At 43.0% G+C, this 22,171-nt stretch overlaps 2 protein-coding genes across 2 annotated transcripts in view; one reads left to right on the top strand and one right to left on the bottom strand.

Moving 5' to 3' along the window:
- Positions 1-22,171, top strand: part of LOC311237094 (astrotactin-2-like) — a gene marked incomplete at both ends in the record, with an annotated part of 130,440 nt that overhangs the window by 9,251 nt on the left and 99,018 nt on the right. Inside the window, 2 exons of the mRNA XM_084324900.1 lie at positions 2,902-3,009; positions 5,299-5,478. Of these exons, the coding sequence (XP_084181026.1) occupies positions 2,902-3,009; positions 5,299-5,478 (288 nt within the window). The remainder of the gene's footprint in view (positions 1-2,901; positions 3,010-5,298; positions 5,479-22,171) is intronic.
- On the bottom strand, positions 10,470-16,907 carry trim32 (tripartite motif containing 32). Its single transcript, XM_084325318.1, has 2 exons — positions 16,850-16,907; positions 10,470-14,970 (listed from the first exon to the last, which is right to left on the bottom strand). Exon 2 carries the CDS (start codon positions 14,959-14,961, stop codon positions 12,901-12,903), a length of 2,061 nt encoding a protein of 686 aa, XP_084181444.1. The 5' UTR covers positions 14,962-14,970; positions 16,850-16,907; the 3' UTR covers positions 10,470-12,900.

Genomic DNA, 22,171 nt, shown 5'->3' with positions numbered 1-22,171 from the left:
ATTGAGAACCATGAAACTGATTATATAAATTGTTTTAATTTTTTCTTATTTGGGGGGGGGGGGGGGGGGTGAAGCAATCATTCCCTCATCGACTGAGAGTTTTAAAGATCCCCTCCAGATGTAATTTTAACCTTAAATATGTTTTATATTAAATAACAATGTGTATATAAATGTGGTTGTTTTTTGTCTCCACCAAATGCTCAATAAACTGCTGAAAATGGCTTAGCAGCATCTCTACACCTTTACCCTCATTTAGAGTGTAAGGGTCTGTGGATATGCAAATTGGGAACAAGCACCCATTTATCAGGAATTCAAGTCAGCAGCTTATTCAGGAGATGCCTACTCAGCGCTCTGTGTACGCTGAAGCTAAAAGTTACCACATATTTGACCATGATAGGTTCAACATATTAGTGTCATCACACATGCAATTCTAGTGGGTCATAAAGACACCACCACACACTTCTAGTGGATGATAAAGACACCACACACACTTCTAGTGGGGCATAAAGACACCACCACACACTTCTAGTGGGTCATAAAGGCTGCGTCTCATTCCTCCCCTTGGCCCTACCCCTCTGTGTTGCACGTTCCTGCGAAGTGTAGGGGTGTCCTATTTCACTTTGGATCAAGGGGTAGTGACGTTTCAGCCTCCAAATGCGGCTACAAACGGAGTCTGGCAAGATGCAGGCTCGATAAGAAGGAGAGACATATTTCCAGAATGCACGGCAAACCTTTCGCAAAATGTAAAAGAAAAAGAAAATGGCAGAGATAAGACCAGTAATTTATACAAATGGAAGTATTGATTTATTTGTAACGAATCATTAAACAAATTCACAGTCAACTTGAATATGTTAGTTTTTTACACATATGTTGGATTATGTAATTGGTTTGTCATGACAAACCAATAAGAAATCGCTTATTAACCTGTCTGAACAGTCAGTACATCCATATGGTTTCTCTCCATGGAACAGAAGCGCATTGATTGATTGATTGATTGATGAAAATTGTATTAACAGATTGCAGAATGGGTACAATACAGTACGGCCCAATACACACAATTGTTAAGGGGATGCAGACATTGCAGACCAGAGAAATACTTCGTCTTGTTTACATCAGGGTCCCCCATTTCAATTCATCATAACATCTATGACATACATGACATACAGATAAACAGTACTGTTACATCCAGACATTTATACGGCAAACCTTTCGCAAAATGTAAAAGAAAAGAAAATGGCAGAGATAAGACCAGTAATTTATACAAATGGAAGTATTGATTTATTTTGAACGAATCATTAAACAAATTCACAGTCAACTTGAATATGTTAGTTTTTACACATATGTTGGATTATGTAATTGGTTTGTCATGACAAACCAATAAAAAATCGCTTATTAACCTGTCTGAACAGTCAGTACATCCATATGGTTTCTCTCCATGGAACAGAAGCGCATTGATTGATTGATTGATTGATTGATTGATTGTTGATTGATTGATTGATTGATTGATTGATGAAAATTGTATTAACAGATTGCAGAATGGGTACAATACAGTACGGCCCAATACACACAATTGTTAAGGGGATGCAGACATTGCAGACCAGAGAAATACTTTCGTCTTGTTTACATCAGGGTCCCCCATTTTCAATTCATCATAACATCTATGACATACATGACATACAGATAAACAGTACTGTTACATCCAGACATTTATGACATATATGAATGTGAATCCATGAAGAGAGCGGGGCCCAAAACAGATCGCTTCTTGGCCCTGTTTCAATGCATGGTTGACAAAATGCCAGAACAAGTGTGGGTACTGTATTGGTAGGGGGGGGGGGGGGGGGGGTACATTTATTTATTAAATGTATTTTCTACAATTGTTAATATTTGCAGTGGATTTGTATTCTCTTTACATATACATGCGAATTACTAGAATTTATATCAAGAACCTAGAAGTAAAAAGTTAAAAAGTTAATATGTACTGCAGTGTAGTACCATGTAATACACTGCAGTAATCTGTATTAACCTGCAATACCATGTTGTACCCTGTACTACCATGGTCATATTCTGTTGTATCATGTAGTATGCTATACTGCCATGTAGTACCATGCAATACCATGTAGTACAGTACTACTGTATATGCTTATTATAGTCTCACCCATTCATTTTCTATTTGACTGACATACTGTATGAATATAAATAACCTGACTAACATTTGATTAACACTTGTGCTACAAATAACAACACAAAATGTCAAGAGTTTGAATACCAAAAACCTTTTTATATACAAGCATAAACACTGAAGACATTCTTATAATTTACATGGTATGCAGAGCAAGCTTCATGGTCCTTCGGATGTACATGTAAGCTGCCTGTAAGTAATGTAAACAGTCGGCGCGTGGGTGAGTTGCGTCATTACGCTGTCGGCAACTGAGTGCTAGTGCGGTCCCATTTCGTGACTCCCCATTGAGGGCACTCCAAAACGAGGGGTAGGGCCAAGGGGTAGGGCCAAGGGGAGGAACGGGACGCAGCCAAAGACACTACCACACACTTCTGAATCATAAAGACACCACCACACCTTCTAGTGGGTCATAAGTGATGATTGAGAGGATTATGTTTGTACAAGTCTATACTGTACATTGTTTTTAGGATAATTGTATTCAGTATGCCTTTAAAGCCATGCCTTTAAGTTAAACATGGAGGGGACCTTAACAGTTTTGTCTCATGTCCTATAATGCTATCATCTCTCTCTCTCTCTCTCTCTCTCTCTCTCTCTCTCTCTCTCTCTCTCTCTCTCTCTCTCTCTCTCTCTCTCTCTCTCTCTCCTCTCTCTCTCTCTCTCTCTCTCTCTCTCTCTCTCTCTCTCTCTCTCTCTCTCTCTCTCTCTCTCTCTCTCTCTCTCAGGAGATGCCCAGTTCAATGAGGCTCTGGGCTACCCTATGGTGCAGCAGTGGCGAGTGCGGAGCAACCTGTACAGAGTCAAGCTCAGCTCCATCACACTGGCTACAGGTATGACGGTGGTCCGTGGGTGAAGTCAGATATGTGCAGATGTCCACTGAGAGTGCACTGTACTGTACCTCGCTGTACAGTACCAGGAATCCGCTCCTAAGCCCTTCAACACGGTGCCACCTACTGTGTTCCACGTGTGAAGCGAGCATTGTGTTTGTTCGGGTCAACAAACTCTTGTGTGTTGCTTTCAATGCCTCCTTCTAGCATTTACAGGCTATACTCCAATAAGTATGTTCTCTTCGCGTGACCTTCCGTTATATGACATACAACATACAACATTCACACGCTCTCTGCCCATTAGTGAAACAGTATTTTAGTGTCAGCTTCTAACTCATGTACTGTCTAAGTGCATTTTCCCCCAAAGAGTTCAGTTATGCAGAATATAATGAGAAGCCTGAGCTAAGTTGTGAGCATGATTGTATTAGTTGATAATATAATAATAATAATAATAATAATAATATCGCTGTTATAATATTATAACTGACAGATACCCGGAAGAGGGACCATATTAGTCCCATTCTAGCCTCTCTCTTCATTGGCTACTGTACAGTGTAGAATTGCTTTTGGTTGATTTCTGTTTGTTCATAGAGCCCTATAGTACATGGACAGACAGGCTCCCTCCTACATCACAGACCCCCTAACCACCTATTCCACCACCAGGTCCCTCATGTCAGCTGACTTGCGGCTCCTGGCCATCCTGCGATCTAAATCTAAGCTCAGGGTCCAATGCTGTGCAACAACATCCCCTTTTGTCAGATCTGGCCCCTCTGTTGATTCCTTTAAATCCAGGCTCAAAACAAACTTTTATTCTCTAGCCTCTGTTGATTCCTTTAAGTCCAGGCTTAAAACACACTTTTATTCTCTAGCCTCTGTTGATTCCTTTAAGTCCAGGCTCAAAACACACTTTTATTCTCTAGCCTCTGTTGATTCCTTTAACACATTGTGCGCCATAAACGGCATAAGTCGGTATTGCCAGCCATGCGTTGAACGCCAACAGCGGCGTAAATAGTTTTTTGGATCAATATTTAATTTTTTCGCCATGGCATTCATAATTCATCCAGCCTCCCTCCGGACTGCAGCAGCACCCTGTCTGAGATTGCAACGCCTCAATACCGCCGCCTGGTGGATGGTCGGGCGAGTTACACTCACGTCAAACCGGAAGTGGCGGTCGGTGCGTCGAGGAAATCCCTCCGGCAGTCATATCTTGTTACGGGACTCCAGACAAACACTCGAGTGCATTTGTATCGCTTTCTAAACGCAATAATCGATATGATTTCGGCGTTTATTGCGCCATACAAACCGGAAATGGATCTAGGAGATCGGCGTCAAATAATTGGGATATTTTTCCTCCAGTCTCATCGGTGAACGGTAAGAGGACACTAACGTTATTTTCAGCCCGATTGTCCATTTCCTTGTTTGCAATCAGTCTGATCAATATACTAAATAAAGCCGTTACTGACGATCAAGGAATTATAAACGACCCCCCCCCCCCCCCCCCCTTTCCTTCACGCATGATGAAGCATAATGTATACCGATCATATACATTTGAATTTTTTTATATAGTTTGTATAGGAAAGAAACGCCAATCGATAATCTATCATATGCGTCAGGGCCTATAACTAGCGTTTTTGGAATTACAGCAGAAAAGCTTAAAAACATACTTATATTCTCGAAGGTATTAACACAACAATGTATGAATGAAAAAATATAACGTTCCCTCATCCGGAACAATAGATAATCGATGTTGAATGGGCCATAGTAATGTCAATATAGCAATACAATTTAAAAAGTTATAGCCCTGCAAAGAAGGTAAACATCTTCATAGGGTTATAGTGCTGGCAGACTGGGTACAATGATGGGCACAATGCCCGGCGCCCAATGTGTTAAGTCGAGGCTCAAAACACACTTTTATTCTCTAGCCTCTGTTGATTAATTTAAGTCCAGGCTCAAAACACACTTTTATTCTCTAGCCTCTGTTGATTAATTTAAGTCCAGGCCCAAAACACACATTTATTCTCTAGCCTTTGGATCCCCCTGATGTGCTGTTTGGTGCCAATACCTATTATCTGTTGTTTTCTTCTTGTAATTATACTACCTGCCCTGGTCTGTACAGCTCTTTGGTCAATGTGGGTTGTTTTTATATAAAGTATGAACCATTTGCATAACGGCGATTTTAAGTGTTTTCCGCTTACTTACCCCACAGGCTCCAAACCGTTTATTATTATTATTATTATTATAAAAAACAATTTAACATGGTATATCCCATCGTTTCCCCTTCTCCCTCCGGAGGTTTCTCCAAGGTGCTGAAGACGCTGTCGGCGGAGAGCACCAGGGAGGAGCTGCTGTCCTTCCTCCAGCAGTATGGCAGCCACTACGTGTCTGAGGCCCTGTACGGCTCCGAGCTCAGCTGCAGCATCTACTTCCCCAGCAAGAAGGCCCAGCAGCAGCTCTGGCTGCAGTACCAGAAAGGTGAGCGATGCAGGCAGGTCAGGGAGGAGGACAAAATACAAAGGGGGTGATTCCAAGGGCGAAATGATTTTAAGAATTGACATAATGTAATCCCTGTGGCCCACGACAGCTCGGGAGCTTAAATATTTGTGAACACACCTTGAATTTGTGATCTGGCACATCAATGTAAAATCTCCGGCTGGTTCATAGACAATGACTGGACCTCTGACTTTGTGGGCCATGTTAGCAATACCAGAATGGAGAATGTGGATAATTAACTTCCTGTTCAGTGTTCATGGAGCTGCCACAGAATTTACACTGAGATGACAAATCACAGAGTTGAGGCTTCTCTTTGATTGACAGCAGTAGGAGAGGGCGGTGCATGCTCACAAACTGCAACAACACAACAATATCATAAGAAAAAAGAAACAAAGAAAAACGGGTGGCGTTGCTCTTTAAAGAGGGATGACACTTAAAGGGACACTGCACTTTGGTCAAACAAACAACCATCAGCTGCTCCTTACATGTGGGCTATTGAACATTTTATTTATTTCTTCATTATAATATAATTGGTGGTCGGTGTTAGATTTGTCTCTCAGTTTGAATAATGGGCAAAAAATATTTTTGCTGAGATATGGTAACTTTTCCCCACCTACCCCCCTGCCTCATGCCTCCGCGGATTCCCGGGGGGAACTGTATTATGCGGTGGGTGCATGAAAGTTTCCAAAGACCAGAGATGGGACGGGCGCACACACACACACACACACACACAGAGAGAAAGGGAGAATGGCGTATAGCAGACTTAATGGTTTTAGAATATGGTTTTAGAGAGAAAGAGAGACGGGTAGATGGATGAGAGAGAAAAGGACGAGATGGAGAGATATGAGAATGGGAGAGACATACTCTTTTATGCAATGGAGAGATTCAGATACAATTTACAAGGCTTTGCTCCCCTTTCACTCACAGCTCGGGCTGTCGTTGTGCTACAGACATGGTTATAATCAGGTTTTTTTTGCACCCGAGTCTCCCGAACATGTAAAGCCAAGCCCAGAGTCGATCAGGTGAATGCCGGTGTATCCCTCATGCCTCCGCGGATTCCCGGAGGTATTATGTGGTACAGTAGGTGCGTGAATGTTTCCAAAGACCAGAGATGGGACGGGTGCTTGCGCTCACGCACACACGCACGCATCCACGCACTTTGGTAAGCGCCGTTTCAGTGGAGTGGAAGGTTCTAAAGCCAGATTGAAAGGATTTGTGAAGGTTGTTACTTCAGTCAGTAAGTTGTGTTGAAACAATCCGTTGAAATATTTTGGATAAGAAGGGAATATTGGAGATTTATTTAAATCTTCCAAAATTAGGGGGTCGAAGTTCGTTTTTTTAAGTATAGCGGTTGAATAACGGCTGATTTAAGAGCCAAGGGCACCACGCCAGTAGACAGTGAAGTGTTGGAGATGTTAAGTAGTAGAGAGTTGCTGGAAGAGGGTCAAGTGAGCAGGTTGAGGGTTTAGCTGCACCAACCCATTTTGAGAAGACACTAAGTGAGACGTTTTCAAGGCAGGATAGCATACTGTATGGCTGGATTGCATAGCAGAGGGAAGGCCCATCTGATGTTGGGAGGCACTCTGATTGGTGAGTAAGCCATACATTTAGTCTCTTATGAGATACATTTTCTTGGTAAAGAATTCAATGAGGTCATTGGCCGAAAACACATGATTTAGTGCAGTTGGTTGTTTCTGAGTACGTTTTGCAACTGTATCAAACAGAAACGTCGAGTTAATTTTGTTTTCATTGATGAGCCTGGAAAAGTATGAGGTTTTGGCAAGCAAGAGTGCCTTTTTGTATTTCTGTAGACCGTCATTCCAGGCAAGGCGGAACACTTCGAGTTATGTTCAAGTTTGCGGCATTGCCTTTTTCATGTTACGGGTTTCCTCTGTAAACCAGGGAGTTCGTTTTTGCAGACCACGTTTCCACCAAATAAGTCTATAAATAAATGATTAAATAATACAAAAACAAAAGAAAGTGAAAATATGAGCGGTATGGGAAAGGGACAAGGCCAGAGATGCCCATAGAGGTGGCATTCACATTGATGAACACAAACACCACTTCGCCACAAATCTAAACAAACCTACTGACAGCTGCACAGAGGAGAGAGACAGCAGGTAACAATTACAGTCTTACACCGGGAGATGGTTAGACAAGGAAATTACTGTTTCCCCTCAACATCCACCTAAAGGATCGGGACGCATTCTGTGATTTCTACTCACGAGTGGGGATCCTATCACTTATCATCCTCCCTCAAATCGGTCCCTGGTTATGAATGAATGTACCACAATGGCATACTATCATGTTAAGACTAGTACTAATACGAGTACTTTCACTTTTACTTCTACTTTTACTTGAACCATTGAAACACATGTCATTGTTTTCATATCCAACATGAGATGTGTTGGTATGATTAAGAAGGGACTATCCTCAAACCTGGGTCTTATTGTGACTATTTGCAAAGACCATGATAACATGATAACCTCTGCAACAGGTCCTGCATTATATTATTATTATTATAACATGATAACAAGCAGGCTGATGTTTCTGTTGTACTGCAGCTAATATATTCAATGTATTTAGTCCCGTTGCCTGTTTAGGTTATTACAATAGCAAACATCAGAGGGCACTACAGACAAATCTGAAGATAAACTAATAATAAAATACAAATCACAGCAGAGTATTACAGAATTCCATTATTTGCAGTTGTGCAAATAGGCAATAACAGAGAGGGTATTTGCTCAGAAACCTTCACAAAGACACAAATTGTGTCGAGTCACTGAAAGGACTATGGCTGTCGTACTGAAGAGTGTTTGATATATTACCAAGTGAATTGGTTCAAAGACCACTGTGCAAATTTTCCATATATTGAAAAAGAAAATTGCACGCGCTTGATTATTCCCGACACGGACAATGCTGTTTGATGTGTCATCGTGCAGTATGAGAATAGTCTGTCCCTCTTTAATGCAGTCCTCCTTCAAAGCCTTTCTTGGATGCAAGTTGCAACATTGACCTGCTTGGCACCGACAATGACGTGCACACAGAATGCATAATTGATAATAAATATGTCTAACTGGAACATGGCAAGCGAAAGCTTGAGTTCACGTAAGTCGGTGGTTTGCCTTCTCCGTCTCTGCACAGCCCCACACACAAGTAGGAATGTGCCGATACTTCTTCACTACCGGACCCGGTATCAATTCTACAAAACCTTTAAGTATCGTCGTCTGATATGGAGTACTGGTCCGATCAGATTTGAAGATTTGGGTTCATTGCACAATAGTTGTTGAGGTATACAGTATGCCTAATATGTTTAGAGAACGTGTAGAGAATCAAGTGGCTTTGCTTTGACATGTTGCATATTATGGTTCTTGGTATCAGGTTTTTAGTATTAGGGAATTATTTGGTTATCAGCCTGATATCAGTATTTTATTTTATTTGATTAAGGATCCCCATTAGCTGGTGCCATAGCAACCAGCTAGTCTTCCTGGGGTCCACACACAAAAAAAAACATACAAAAACAATTATTATTGCAAAAACTAAATTATTAAAAGTCAGTACTCAACACACAATACATAATGAAACTAACAATTAAGATGGCTAAAATTACATGGAAGCACAGAAACAGAAAAATACTTTACAGTGTTAAAAACTATTTAAGATTATTTAAAAAAGTGAATCTACTGTAAATGCAGCAGAGGTTTTGAGGCAGGTTATTCCAAAGAGTTAATGCTCTAAAAATAAAATATCTCCTTAAAGCGTTGGTTTTAGGACCTCGCAATTCAAGCTGCCCACTACTGGAACCTCTAGTCTAGTGTAATGCTCATGCACAGTATTACTAAAAACAATCTGTTTAAAACAGCAGTTTTACTGCTCATGACCAACTTGAACAGCACACGTATATTAAAAGACAATCTATTTTCAACGTTAAGCCAAGAGGGCATGCATACGGCTCACATTCGACCTTAGTGGTGCTGCCCTGTTCTGGCCCACCTGGAGCTTCCTGAGGTCACCACTGCAGCAGATGACCACATCGCAGAGCAATAGTCAAGATGACATAAAACTAAACTTTGCACTATCTGACATAAAAGGGGACGGGCAACAAAAGAAGCACATTTCCTGGAAATACCAATTGCTCTTCCCATTTTCAAAACAATATAATTAATATGCTGAGACCAAGACAGAGTGCAATCCAGCGTCACTCCAAGGAGTTTAGTACTTTCAACTTGTTGAACTGCCGAATTACACAAGTTAAAATGAAGCTTTGGATTTGTAGATAACCTGTGCCTTGTTCAAAGCACAATACATTTAGTCTTGGAGATATTAAGGACAAGTCTATTACATACTACCCAGTCATGCACAACTTTAAGTTCTCAAAACTTCATTAAGTACATTGCATGATGGTGCAGCGTAATACAATGTCGAATCATCTGCATAAAGAATATATTAGTGCATAGTGTATATATACCATGTTAACATAGTTAGTTACCCTGCCCAGGGCCTTCCCCCAAGATTTTCAAACAAGATGGTGTAGAGTCACAACTACGTATCGTCCGGGAGGCAAGAAAATGTGCAATAAAGAAAGCCATTTGCTGAAATTTCCTACAACTTAAACACATAATTTAAATAAAATAGCAAACACAAGGGTACGTTTTAAATAAGTCATCTATATCTGCATAAGGTTGCACAATAGTTTAACGTTGACCACGAAAACACACGCACTCATGCACACACTGGAACAGAGGGCCGAGCAATCACGTATTAGACAATGATGTGTCTGTTTCTAAGCTGGCCCAAAGCTTTCACAAAACAAACAAAAAACACATGGTGGCACTGCGCCCCTATACCATTGTTTAGGGAAAGCCCAGCTGCCTAAAAGGGATAACTTTATGTCGGATCATTAACCGTGTGAGGAAATGGCGGAACAAAAAAATAATAAGAATTCGATCTTCAATGTACGGTTTATTGCACTCAATAGATAATCAACAATACAAACATGAAATTGAGACAAACTTTACAGAGACGACACTTAATGTGATTAACACATACTGTTAGAGGTTCACTGCCTCCCACCGCAGGAGGTCCAGAAAGACACATGGGAGTTTGGTTCTGCACACACACACACATTGTAGTGTCATAGTAGTATCAAAGAAATCCATACAAAAAAAATATAATAATAATAATGAAAGAAATAGCCAAGAGAAGGAACCCAAAAAACATAATTAGTGAACAATAAAACCACTATTTAGACAATGTGAGCAACAAGTAGTTTTGTTGTTCAACACATTGAAACAAGGACACTTGATTTTTCTAGCATTTGATGCTTTTTTTCTCTATCCGCTCTTTACTGCATATGTCTATAACATGTACATGTAATTGTGGAATAATATCTGGGGTAGGACGGCATATAGTAGTGGCCACTTTAGTGAAAGCGTCGGGAGAGAATACGATTTGTGACGAGGTTAGCATGCTAGCAACCAAGATAGGGTGACTTGACAAAACATGGCTACGCAAAGTTAACGGATGCCATGTGACAAGAGGACTCGCACGGAATGTTGTTATCTTTCTTCCAACATGGCTGACTGTTAAGCATCGGTAACCTAACCACTTTATGAAAGAAAATGCCTAGGTTCTGTGCCATGGTAGAGTATAGAAGACGGGAACAGCATATTCCTGTTCCACTGTGACTCGTCTACAAGACCCAGTAATAAGACACCAAATGATTATTTTTATGTTATCATATATCAACACATGGCAACCGCCGGTGTATTTTCCATGCCCATGTACAAAACAATGGTCCCCATGTTAAAAACAGCCATGTTGGAAGACACAATTCCACCGCAAGGCCTCAAATACATAAAAACTACTTGTATAGTATCAACTGAATTGCATTAGTTCCCAATGCCCACCACATATTTATTTTAATACATAAAAATGCATACAACTGTTAAGTGTTTACAATACAGCTCAATTCTTAAAATATGCACTTGGAAGTTAAGCAGCCCCTAAATGCTCCCTTTTATGATTCAAGTTAAAACAGAGGGAGTGAGCTTACAGTATCTGTGGTCTGCACTTCAGGGCAGAACTTCAACCTGACGTGAAAGAGATGTGAATGCATTATACAACAGTACTAACTACTTAATTGAACCACTTCATTTGCCAGTTTAAACCAGCCCCCAAAAACTAGCTAGATCAGGGCTAGGGGAACCTGTGGCTATTTCCCTGATATCTTATGGCTCACCAATTTCACTGAGGAAAATTTATTTTTTATAAAGAAAACTTGTAAAATTCAACATCATATTCATTATGAAAGTAGAATTCATTGTCATATAATATTAACCTTTTAATAAAAACAGACTTGTCAGTCTTCTTTGCCTTAATATGATTGACAGCAGTATTTTGGTGTGTGTGTAGTGTAGGTACTGAGGGATGTGAGCTGGATTTCAATAATGACCCATTTCCACATAAAGACCAACTGGAGTGATGATGACTCGACTGTTTTGCTGTATGGTATTGGTGGCCATGCAAACTGAGTTCCTGCACGATAACAAAAGGATGCTATTGTACTGTAGTTTCTATTTCCAGTGCATCTTTCAGTACAGTAGTTAATAGGCCTACCGGTACATAGAAATTCTGATATTTGTAATCCAAGTGTAAACTTCACTGTGGCTCTTCTTTTAAAATATTTTATAATGTTTTCCTTGAAGGTGAAATGTTTCCCCGACCACTGGGCTAGATTCATGCCAAGTCAGCACCTACAGGAGACAGATCTAGGCTATGTAATATATTTTATTGGTGGCAGGGTTTTAATCATTAACTTCATTCCCAACATATAGGCCAGTGTTTTCTTTTTACATTACTTGTAAATATCCATTGACATGTAAGCACTTTCTTTTTCTCGCCAAATTTCATTAGGCTCTATGATCATCAATAAGCTCTTTGTAATACAGTACAGCAGTTAAAATAGAACTTCACACAACTGATTGACATTTCTCTCAGCCGAACACCGACATATTATTGCCGTCTTTAGTGCCGTGATCCACGAAGGTCAACAGAGGCAGCCGGACCGGTAGACACGGGCTAAGATCCCAACAGGCTCAGCTTTTAGTCGCTCCAAACGGACTGGGGCTCAGTGATGAGAAGAACACACACGTATTTTAATGACCTGTTGTAGTAAGCAGCACTGAGCAGATACTGGGTGGAGCGAGGGTTGTTTGGAATGCAGCCATTGGTATTAAAGTGACAGATGAGAGACTAGTTGTCCATCTTCCCTGAACACCCATTCACATACCTTCACATACGCAGGGTCTCAGTCAATCTCTCACACACATTCGCACACTGTACATTGCAGGGGGACCGGCTCTCTCTTCCCCCCGCTCTCTCTCCTCCTCCCCCCCCCCCCACCTAGCAGGTGGAGGAGCGCCTCTTCTGTAAGTACGTGTAGACCTTGACACAGTGGTCCCAGCAGTCCAACACTAGCAGCTGGCCTTTTTGAGTGACGGCCACGCCGACGGGGCAGGTCAGGCCCTCCTGAATGAGGATATTGAACCCGCCCTCTTTGGGGAACTGGAGGATCTCCTTCCTGCCGCTGTCCGTCACCAGCAGGTCCCCGTTGGCGTCCACGCACATGCCGGTGATGCAGCGGAAGTCCTCCGTCTCGGAGAAGAAGTGGCTGAGCTGCTTGCCCAGCTGCCCGTCGGTGCTCACCGAGCCGATGGAGAAGCCACCCTCCAGGTGGTGCTCGTTGTGCCGGTTCTCGATGTTCAGGCCCAGGCCCTGGGTGAAGTACACCGTGCCGGCCGCGTCGCACGTCACAAACTTGGGCCGCACGGCTGAGCACAGGCGATTGTAGTTGACCACGCCCACGTTCCGGTCCACCGCCAGGCACCACAGCTTGCCGCCCTCCACGTCAGACACCACAAACTGGCCCGAGGGCATGGCGGCGATGCCCCAGGGCTTGATCAGCTGGTTCTTGTGGCAGGCCACGCAGTGCCCGTCCGTAGTGTAGACCTTCACCGAGTTGTCGTAGTTGTCCGTGATCCCGATCAGGCCTTGGGGGGTGATGGCGATGGACAGGGGGATGAGGTTGGGCAGGTCGGCCCCCAGGAAGCTCAGGACAAAGTTGTCTATGCTACTGGGGTTGCGGCGTATCTCGCGCTGGAAGCCCTTGCGGTTGAAGATCTGGATGCGGTAGTTTCCACGATCAGCCACCAGGACCTCGCCCTGTTGCGTGACACAGATACTGACGGGCAGGTTGAACATGCCGGGTAGATTGCCCTTACAGCCCATCTTCTTCACAAACTGGCAGAACTGAGGCCCTCCGCTAGCACCGCTAGCACCGGCACCTCCGGGCGAAGGCCCCCCTCCGGCGTCCATAGACTTCGACTTGAAGCTGCTCGGCGAGGCGCACACCGCCTCCTCTACCGCCGTGGTCATGTCGATGTCTCTGTAAAGATCCAGCGGAGCTCCGGTCACCTCGCCCAGAGCCCCCACATGCATCCCCCCTACGGCGCCCTCCAGCCCGAGCTCCAGCCCGCTCTCCTCGTCGTCTGTACTAACGGTACAGGTTTTGGTGCGGAGCTGGCCCACCTCCAGGGCGTTGGGGTGCTCCGTCTTGACCAGCTCTGGCTCTTGGAGCTCGAGCGTGATGGGTAAGCTGTTCCGCAGGTCCATCTCGTCCTCATCGTTGCCCCCTCCGTCGTCTTCCAGCAGGGCGATGTCATTCTGCTTCACTCTCATGGTCAAGTAGTCGCAGCGCGACACCACCTGCACCTCGGCGATGTTGAGGAGATAGGTCTGCTCTTCCAGGATCCGACCGTTAAGCTTCTCCACCTCCGCTATGGAGGCGGCGAACGCCCTCCGAGAGCGCCCCAGCTCCTCCTGGAGGCGTAGCTCGGCTTTGGCGTAGTCCTGCTGCACGATCCGGCACTTGAGTCTCAGGGACTTGGACACGCCGTCGATGGCCCCCTTCTTCTTCTGAATCTGGGCCATGGCTTCGCGGAGAGCCGCCAGTTTACCGCCCAATTCTTTGCGGCGCTGTTCAGCGGCCTCCCTAATGGAATGGACCGCGTGGCCCTGGTGCTGGTGGCCCTCCACCTTACAGAGGTCACACAGGACCGTGGCACAGTCGCGGCAGTACTGGCGCGGCAGGCGGTTGCGGCAGGATTTGCACATGAGGACAGAGGTGGCGCTGTAAGAGCTGACACAGTCCAGGATCTTCAGCACGGTCAGGTTGTCGGCCAGCTGGGAGATGCTGCTCATTCGGGAGACCTTGCTGCAGAAAGGGCAGCGCACGCCGTTAATGGTACTGGCCAGCAGCTTCTCCAGGCACTGCCGGCACACCGTGTGGCCACACTGAAGGAGCTTGGGCCTCAGCTGGTCCTCGTTGTACGTCTCCAAGCAGATGGGGCACTCCAGAACCTCCCTCATCAGCTCCGGATCCAGAGAAGGAGACGCCGCCGCCATGACGCCGATCTGTGCGAGAGGGAGGAGGACGTCGATTGAGTTTCACAGAGAAAGGTTGCTCACACAATAGTATCTCCGATGTGTATAGTGTTGTGTTACATAAGAGAGACGTTAAAAGCTTTGATGTTGCAGACCATTTGGAAGTCGTGGCAAAAAAAGCTTAATAAGGTCCAATTTCACAGGTGTATGAGGACGACTGCAATGGCATTGTTAGTGGGATTAATTTGATATACACTGACCGAGCCCAGTCATTGTCATGGTCTTTGTGTGAGGGTTGATGCTAGAGCACACTGGGTCCTCTGTGTTTTATTGGGGGTCGTCAGCTTTTGGGCCAAGCTGCAAGTCATCATAATCTCAACCTTAAAAAAGTTGTTTATGAAGTCATCCCTAACCTTAACCACTCCCACACTACCTAAACAATTTAAATAAAAGTAAACACTGGGATCTAGCATCTAACGTCATGTTGTGTGACCAGGGTTACATATAGTTTTGTATTTTTTCATTTGTACGTTTTTATTTTGTTTTCAAGTGTTTGGTTTCAGTGGGTTTTCTTGCTTCCGTTTAGTATTGTTTTTAATAGTGTCAGTATTATCATTTGTATTATTATATCGGGGGTATTTACAAACACATCACTTTGTGAAGGCAATTGATTCAGTCATGTAGTCTATTAGACTAAAACTAAAGAAATTTCTGTATCTTTGTATTTAATTAAAGTTTGTTTTGCAACAAGTATACAATATAGTTTAAGTTAGTTTGTTGTTTCTGTCTAGTTTTTGTTTATTTCAGTTAACTTAAATGCCCCCCCCCCCCCCCCCCCCACACACACAAATCGTTTTAATTAACTATAATAACCTTGGCGGTTTCTGTAACATTATGAATTGAAAATGGGGGACCCTGTGATGTAAACAAGACGAAAGTCTTTCTCTGGTCTGCATCCCCTTAACAATTGTGTGTATTGAGCCGTACTGTATTGTACCCATTCTGCAATCTGTTAATTAAAGTTTTCAATCAATCAATCAATCACTAATATCCAGCTCACCTTACAGTAGCTCTCCACTTAACAGGCCCAGTCCCAATTCGAACACAATAGGATTGCTGACATTCGTTTAAAGTTAGCTATTTGTGTCGATCAGAATAATTCCCATTAATGCGCTGATACTTCAGTGACCTTGTTAATAACTGTGTTCCTCAGCTATAATGCACCTGTCATGAATCATCATCATTGATGCTGATGGACAATGACATCGACTAAAAGCTAACTTCGAGCTTTTAGCTGCAAATCCTTGCTCGCTAACACAATTGAAAGCTGATGTAGATCGAATGGTTGCAATATGACACGAATATGTCATAGCAAGGCAGTCAGAACATGTTCTTATGTGCTGCTGACCGACTCTCAACGATAATAAGTTAATAACTAATGACAGTGGAGCCCGCAGGTTGTTGTGGCGCCGCCATCCTGGTTACTGGTTGACGTTGCTAACGTTGTCCCCACAATGGACTCCAGTAAACAGCGGACACCCCATTTTGAGGCTACTGTTAACTATTAACGTTAGCGTTAGCTCAATGCTAAACAGCGGTTAGCTCAATGCTAAACAGGAGTTAGCTCAATGCTAAACATGGGTTAGCTCAATGCTAAACAGCGGTTAGCTCAATGCTAAACAGGGGTTAGCTCAATGCTAAACAGGGGTTAGCTCAATGCTAAACAGGGGTTAGCTCAATGCTAAACAGGCCTCCCCATAATAGCAGGGGTTTTCCTCTTCTGTGCAATGCGGCAGGTATATACATTATCAAGCGGATTATGACAGTCGGAGCATGACACGTCATTAAGATGATGACAATGCTCGCTGTGTAAATATACTCAACTGACATCTCGTCTTTAAAGGCTTACCTTCTCTTCAATGTCAGATGATATTTGGAGGTAGAGGGACGTTTAGTGGGCGCTCTGCTCTCGCTGCAAGACTGCGGTGGTGTTGACGTGTCACGTGACGCTGGTGGCGAGTCCCCGCCTCCGGCCGTCACACACGTGTCATTTCATTGGCTCCTCTCCACGTGCAGCTGGGCCAGTGGCCCAAAGTGGCTGGTCGCATTGCTAATCAATCAATCGTTATCTATACAGTGATAACTGTTATCCCCCCCTGGGATATGAAGTGTCATTACGATGTGTGCGACTCATGAGTCATGATGATGAACACAATGTATGAATGTATTTAGTTTATTCCCAACATCCTTCTAGCCATTCATTACAGAATGCAGAGGTTACTGTGTTTGTCAAGGGCAAGTCTGATTTGATTAACTTTATTAACCACAATATCCCATTTATAAATCCTGCAGCATACAAGGCAATTATTTCAAAACACGCACCACTTAATGATTTATCCAAACATTTTATGACTATGGCTGCGTCATTGAGAGCTCAGCGGGATTGCCTACTCTCCTATAAAAAAGGATATTTTGAATCTTTTTTTAGTGTGCAAAAAACAAATTAGTAAGATAAACAAACAAACACGTAAATAAACACGCAAATATATTATAGCATAATTGAGAACAATAGAAACACACCCATAGGCAACATTTGAAAATATCCAGATGTTTGTTGTAGGTAACGCTACATAAAATGACCACTAGATGGGAGCAAAATCCTTTATATCCATTTTGTGACCAGCAACAATTGATTGATTGATTGAAAACTTTATAAACAGATTGCAGAACGGTTACAATACAGTACGGCTCAATACACACAATTGTTAAGGGGATGCAGACCAGAGAAAGACTTTAGTCTTGTTTACATCAGGGTCCCCCATTTTCAATGCATAATGACATTAATGACATACGCAACATACAGATATATATCTTGACATGTCTGACATACAGGTATACAGTACTGTTACATTTGTGACATACAAGATATGCAAATATACAGTACTATTATCCTAACAGAAAATATATACATACAAGGGGCAGGAAACTGTACATTAGGAGCGGATGGGTAGGTGGGAGGAGGGGTTTGTACATTTACGGGGGCCATACAGATATATATAATGACATTTATGACAATACATGACATACAGGTATATAATACTGTTACATTTGTGACATACAAGATATGCAAATATACAGTACTGTTAACCAGAGATCCTAACAGATAATTTACATACAAGGGGGAGGAAACTGTACATAGGAGGGGGTGGTTGGGTGGGAAGGGGGGTTTGGACCTTTACAGGAGCCAGTTTCGAATTGCAGCCTCCCGTAGGTGCTCTTTGAGACCGGTTTTGAAGGTGGGTAGGGATTCACATTATTTTACGGCTGTGGGTAGGGCGTTCCACATTGATGTGGCATAATTGCGAAACGTGTTTAGACCCTTGTTTGTGCCGAATCTGGGTTGAACATGATTTGTGGAACTCCCTCTGGTGTTGTGGTCGTGGTATTCACTGACCTTTGGGAAGTATTTCGACATGTACATGGGTACCTTAGTGGTGTAGTATATCTTGTAGACCAGGCCCATTGCAAGTTTCTGTACTCTGTCGTCTACTCTAAGCCATCCTAGGTTGTCAAAATGGGCAGGGGTGAGGTGGGTTTTAGGAGTAAGGTCAAGTAATAGTCTGACCAGTTTGTTTTGTGATGTTTGTAATCTTGTTTTTAGTGCCTTTGAGGTGCTTTGGTACCATGAGGTGCAAGCATAGTCGTAGTACCCTTGAATGAGTGCTCCTGCTAGAGTCTTCAGGGTATTCTTGTTTACCAGAGAGGAGATTCGGTACAAGAATATTTTTCATTGGTTGACTTTTTTTATTACATTGCCATTTTATAACAGGAATGATTTGCCTCTAGGATGGAACCCAGGTATGTAATTTCATCTTTCCTTGTGACAATATTGTCACCCACTGTAACAGAGAAGCCGTTGGTTTTGCTGAGCTTGTTATTTGATCCGAAGAGAATGGACTCTGTTTTACCCATAGTTTGTTATCAGCGAGCCAGGTGCAGATTCTGCCGAGTTCAGAGCTGAGGGTTTTTTCAACCTGTAACTTGTTGTTGTCAGAGACCAGCAGGGCTGAGTCGTCCGCGAACAGGAACAAGTTGCAGTCACAAGCTGACGACATGTCATTTGCATAAATTAGGAACAGTAACGGTCCTAGTATGCTTTATTGTGGAACACCACAGCTCACTGGGAGGGGAGGGGGATCTGTTCTCTCCCCTCCAGGTAGGATTGCATCAAAACCAATTGCTTTTAACTTGTCAATCAGCGTGTATACAATTAAAACTAGGGATGTCCGATATTATCGGCCGATATTGGCATTAAAATGTGATATCGGAAAATATCGGTATCGGTTTGCAAAAAAAATATATTAAAAAAACGATTTTTCTTTTTTTTTCACATTTCTATAACCTTTATTTACCCAGGCAAGCAAGTAAGAACAAATTCTGATTTTATTTATTGTCAAAAGTATTAGGGATGCTCGATATTGGCTTTTTTACCGATACCGATATTCCGATATTGTCCAACTCTTAATTTCGATACCGATACCGATACCGATATCAACCGATACCGATATATGCAGGGTTTCCCCCCAAAAAAACTGAATAATTTCAGGTAATTAATAATTTCACTGGATGCATTCAAAAGGCTTTCTAAATGTAAGCATTATCTGTGCAAAATATGATAATTAAAAAAGTAAAAATTAACATTACATATCTCTTGTTGTTGAATTAAACCAACATGCATACTTTTGACAATAAATAAAATAAGAATTGGTTCTTACTTGCTTGCCTGGGTAAATAAAGGTTAAATAAATGTGTAAAAAAAAAAAAAAAAAAAAAAAAAAATTCGATACCGATATTTTCCGATATCACATTTTACTGCCGATATCGGCCGATAATATCGGTCGGCCGATAATATCGGACATCCCTAAAAAGTATGCATAATGTTGTGTTAATTCCACAACAAGAGATATGTAATGTTAATTACCTGAAATTATTCCGTTTTTTGGGGGGGGAAACCCTGCATATATCGGTATCGGTTGATATCGGTATCGGAAATTAAGAGTTGGACAATATCGGTATATCGGTATCAGTAAAAAAGCCAATATCGAGCATCCCTAATTAAAACATTTAGATTCAGATCTGACACCAGAGTGCACCATTTGATTTAACTTATTCATGCATTGACAAAAGAGATCTAATGCCCAAATAGGCATTTGCCTTGTCAGTTTATTTTAATTTGCTTTCATAATGATTCATTACTGGGTATGATGCAGTTTGAAGATACAGGCATAGTGAGCTTAAATCACAACATGTTATCGATAATGAAAAGTAACCTTCCGTACATCTGTACAAACGTTGTAGACAAGACGACAAGCCTATATAACCTCAAAACTGCTGTTTTTACAATAAGTATTTCAGGCTTAGACTATGTTGTTACAGCAATAACGTGTGTCTTATTATTAGGCTCCAAATAGCAGAGACCACTTCAAACTGATTAGACATCTCTCCTCTCCCTCCTCATCTTGCATTTTCACCCGTGACGACCACGGCAGAAATCAACAGACTGTGTAAAATTAATAGGCAATATGATATGGATGTCTGCCAGGGGACCGTTAAAGAGAGGGGCCTGATTGGTCGTCAAATACTCACAGAACACAGACCTTTTTACGAGGCAATAACAACAATGCCAACACTAACAATACCGGACAACATCTGCGTGAAATTAGCATGGAGGATATCTGACACTTTTGCTGATGTTGCCCGGGCAACGCAGGGCCTGGCCAGAGGGGGTGGAGTCCCTAATGAGTAATTATACCGCAACCAATCCACAAAGACACTTTAATTAACGAGGGCAGTCTGAGATCAATGGCTGAGAAATCCACCCTGTTTATTATTTCCCCTTCGTGTTTGTCGACTGGCCGGGTTTTTGCATTAGCCACAGATTAATTTTGTTATTCCAGAAAGCAAAGAGAGCCGCCAACCGGTTTATGAAGGGGGTAAAAGCGGTCGGTGGACTCCTTCTTTTAATAGGCTATTTTCACAGCAGTCGTTTTGACTTGCGGGAGATGGATAAACAAAGGTGTAGCCATCGGTGTTCGATCGAGTCGTTATCACAGGCGAGTGGGAACGTCTGCCAAAAAGAAAAAAAGCCGCCCGTCGCACACTCTCATAAAGTGCGATCACCCGATACAGGGATACAGGGTGTCACCCCGCGGGTCGCATTCTAGCGAAACCGCGTACATGGAGGGGAAAAACACAAACAAGAACCCCATTATCCCCCATATCCAGGCCCTGCCGCCAGAAGCCTTTCATTTCCTCCTCGCGGAACGGGAACGAGCTGAGCTCAGCGCTAAAAACTATCAAGCGCCGTTGTTTACATAGATGGGAAACCTGTAGTCTGAGGGTGAACTGGGTCTGCGGGGTGAGAGTGAGCGCGAGCAGGCTATAACCGCAGCCAACCTGGGGTAATCACAGGGCTTTATTGTGAGGGCTGGGTGACGACAGCTTCTTTCTGTGTCTGTGTTGACTCAAGGAGTGCGTGTAATTGGGCTCTTAGGGCCACCCCTTGAGCCTGTTTACATAGCATGTGAAGTTACCCCCCAGCCCCCCCTCCTCGCCCGCCGCCTCCTCTTCCCCCAAGCAACACCACACACACACACACACACACACACACACACACACACACACACACACACACATACACACACACACACACACGCATGCAGGAGCAATCAGACATGTGCTCACATACACACACACACACGCATGCACACACACTCACACGCATGCAGGAGCAATCAGACATGTGCTCACACACACACAGACAGACACATGCACGGACGCATGAACACACACACATACACACATATACATACATGCATGTACACACACTGAAACACAAACTCATAATAAACACTCACACACACTCACCCTCACACAGACTCACACACACACACACACACACACACACACACACACACACACACACACACACACGCACGCGCGCACGCACACACACACACACACACACACACACACACACACACACACACACACCATTTTACAGTTTCTTTACATGTATCCATTGCCACTTCAACTGGATTGTATAGTCTATCCTACTGGCTATACACACGTTACTGTAAATGATCTGTGTATAGGCCTATAATTCTATGGTGTAGGCTAGTGCCATATGTACACTGAGGCCTGAATTACAACATACAGGGAATCGTTCACT

The sequence above is a fragment of the Notolepis coatsorum genome (genome assembly GCF_963971535.1).
Source record: "Notolepis coatsorum genome assembly, chromosome: 11".
NCBI classification, from domain to species: domain Eukaryota; kingdom Metazoa; phylum Chordata; class Actinopteri; order Aulopiformes; family Paralepididae; genus Notolepis; species Notolepis coatsorum.
Note: the sequence above shows the minus strand (reverse complement) of the source record. Positions and strands in the feature narration are given on the sequence as shown.

Bases quoted from the DNA above. Each gene is read 5' to 3' on its own strand.
- trim32 (XM_084325318.1), bottom strand. From the start codon at position 14,961: ATGGCGGCGGCGTCTCCTTCTCTGGATCCGGAGCTGATGAGGGAGGTT.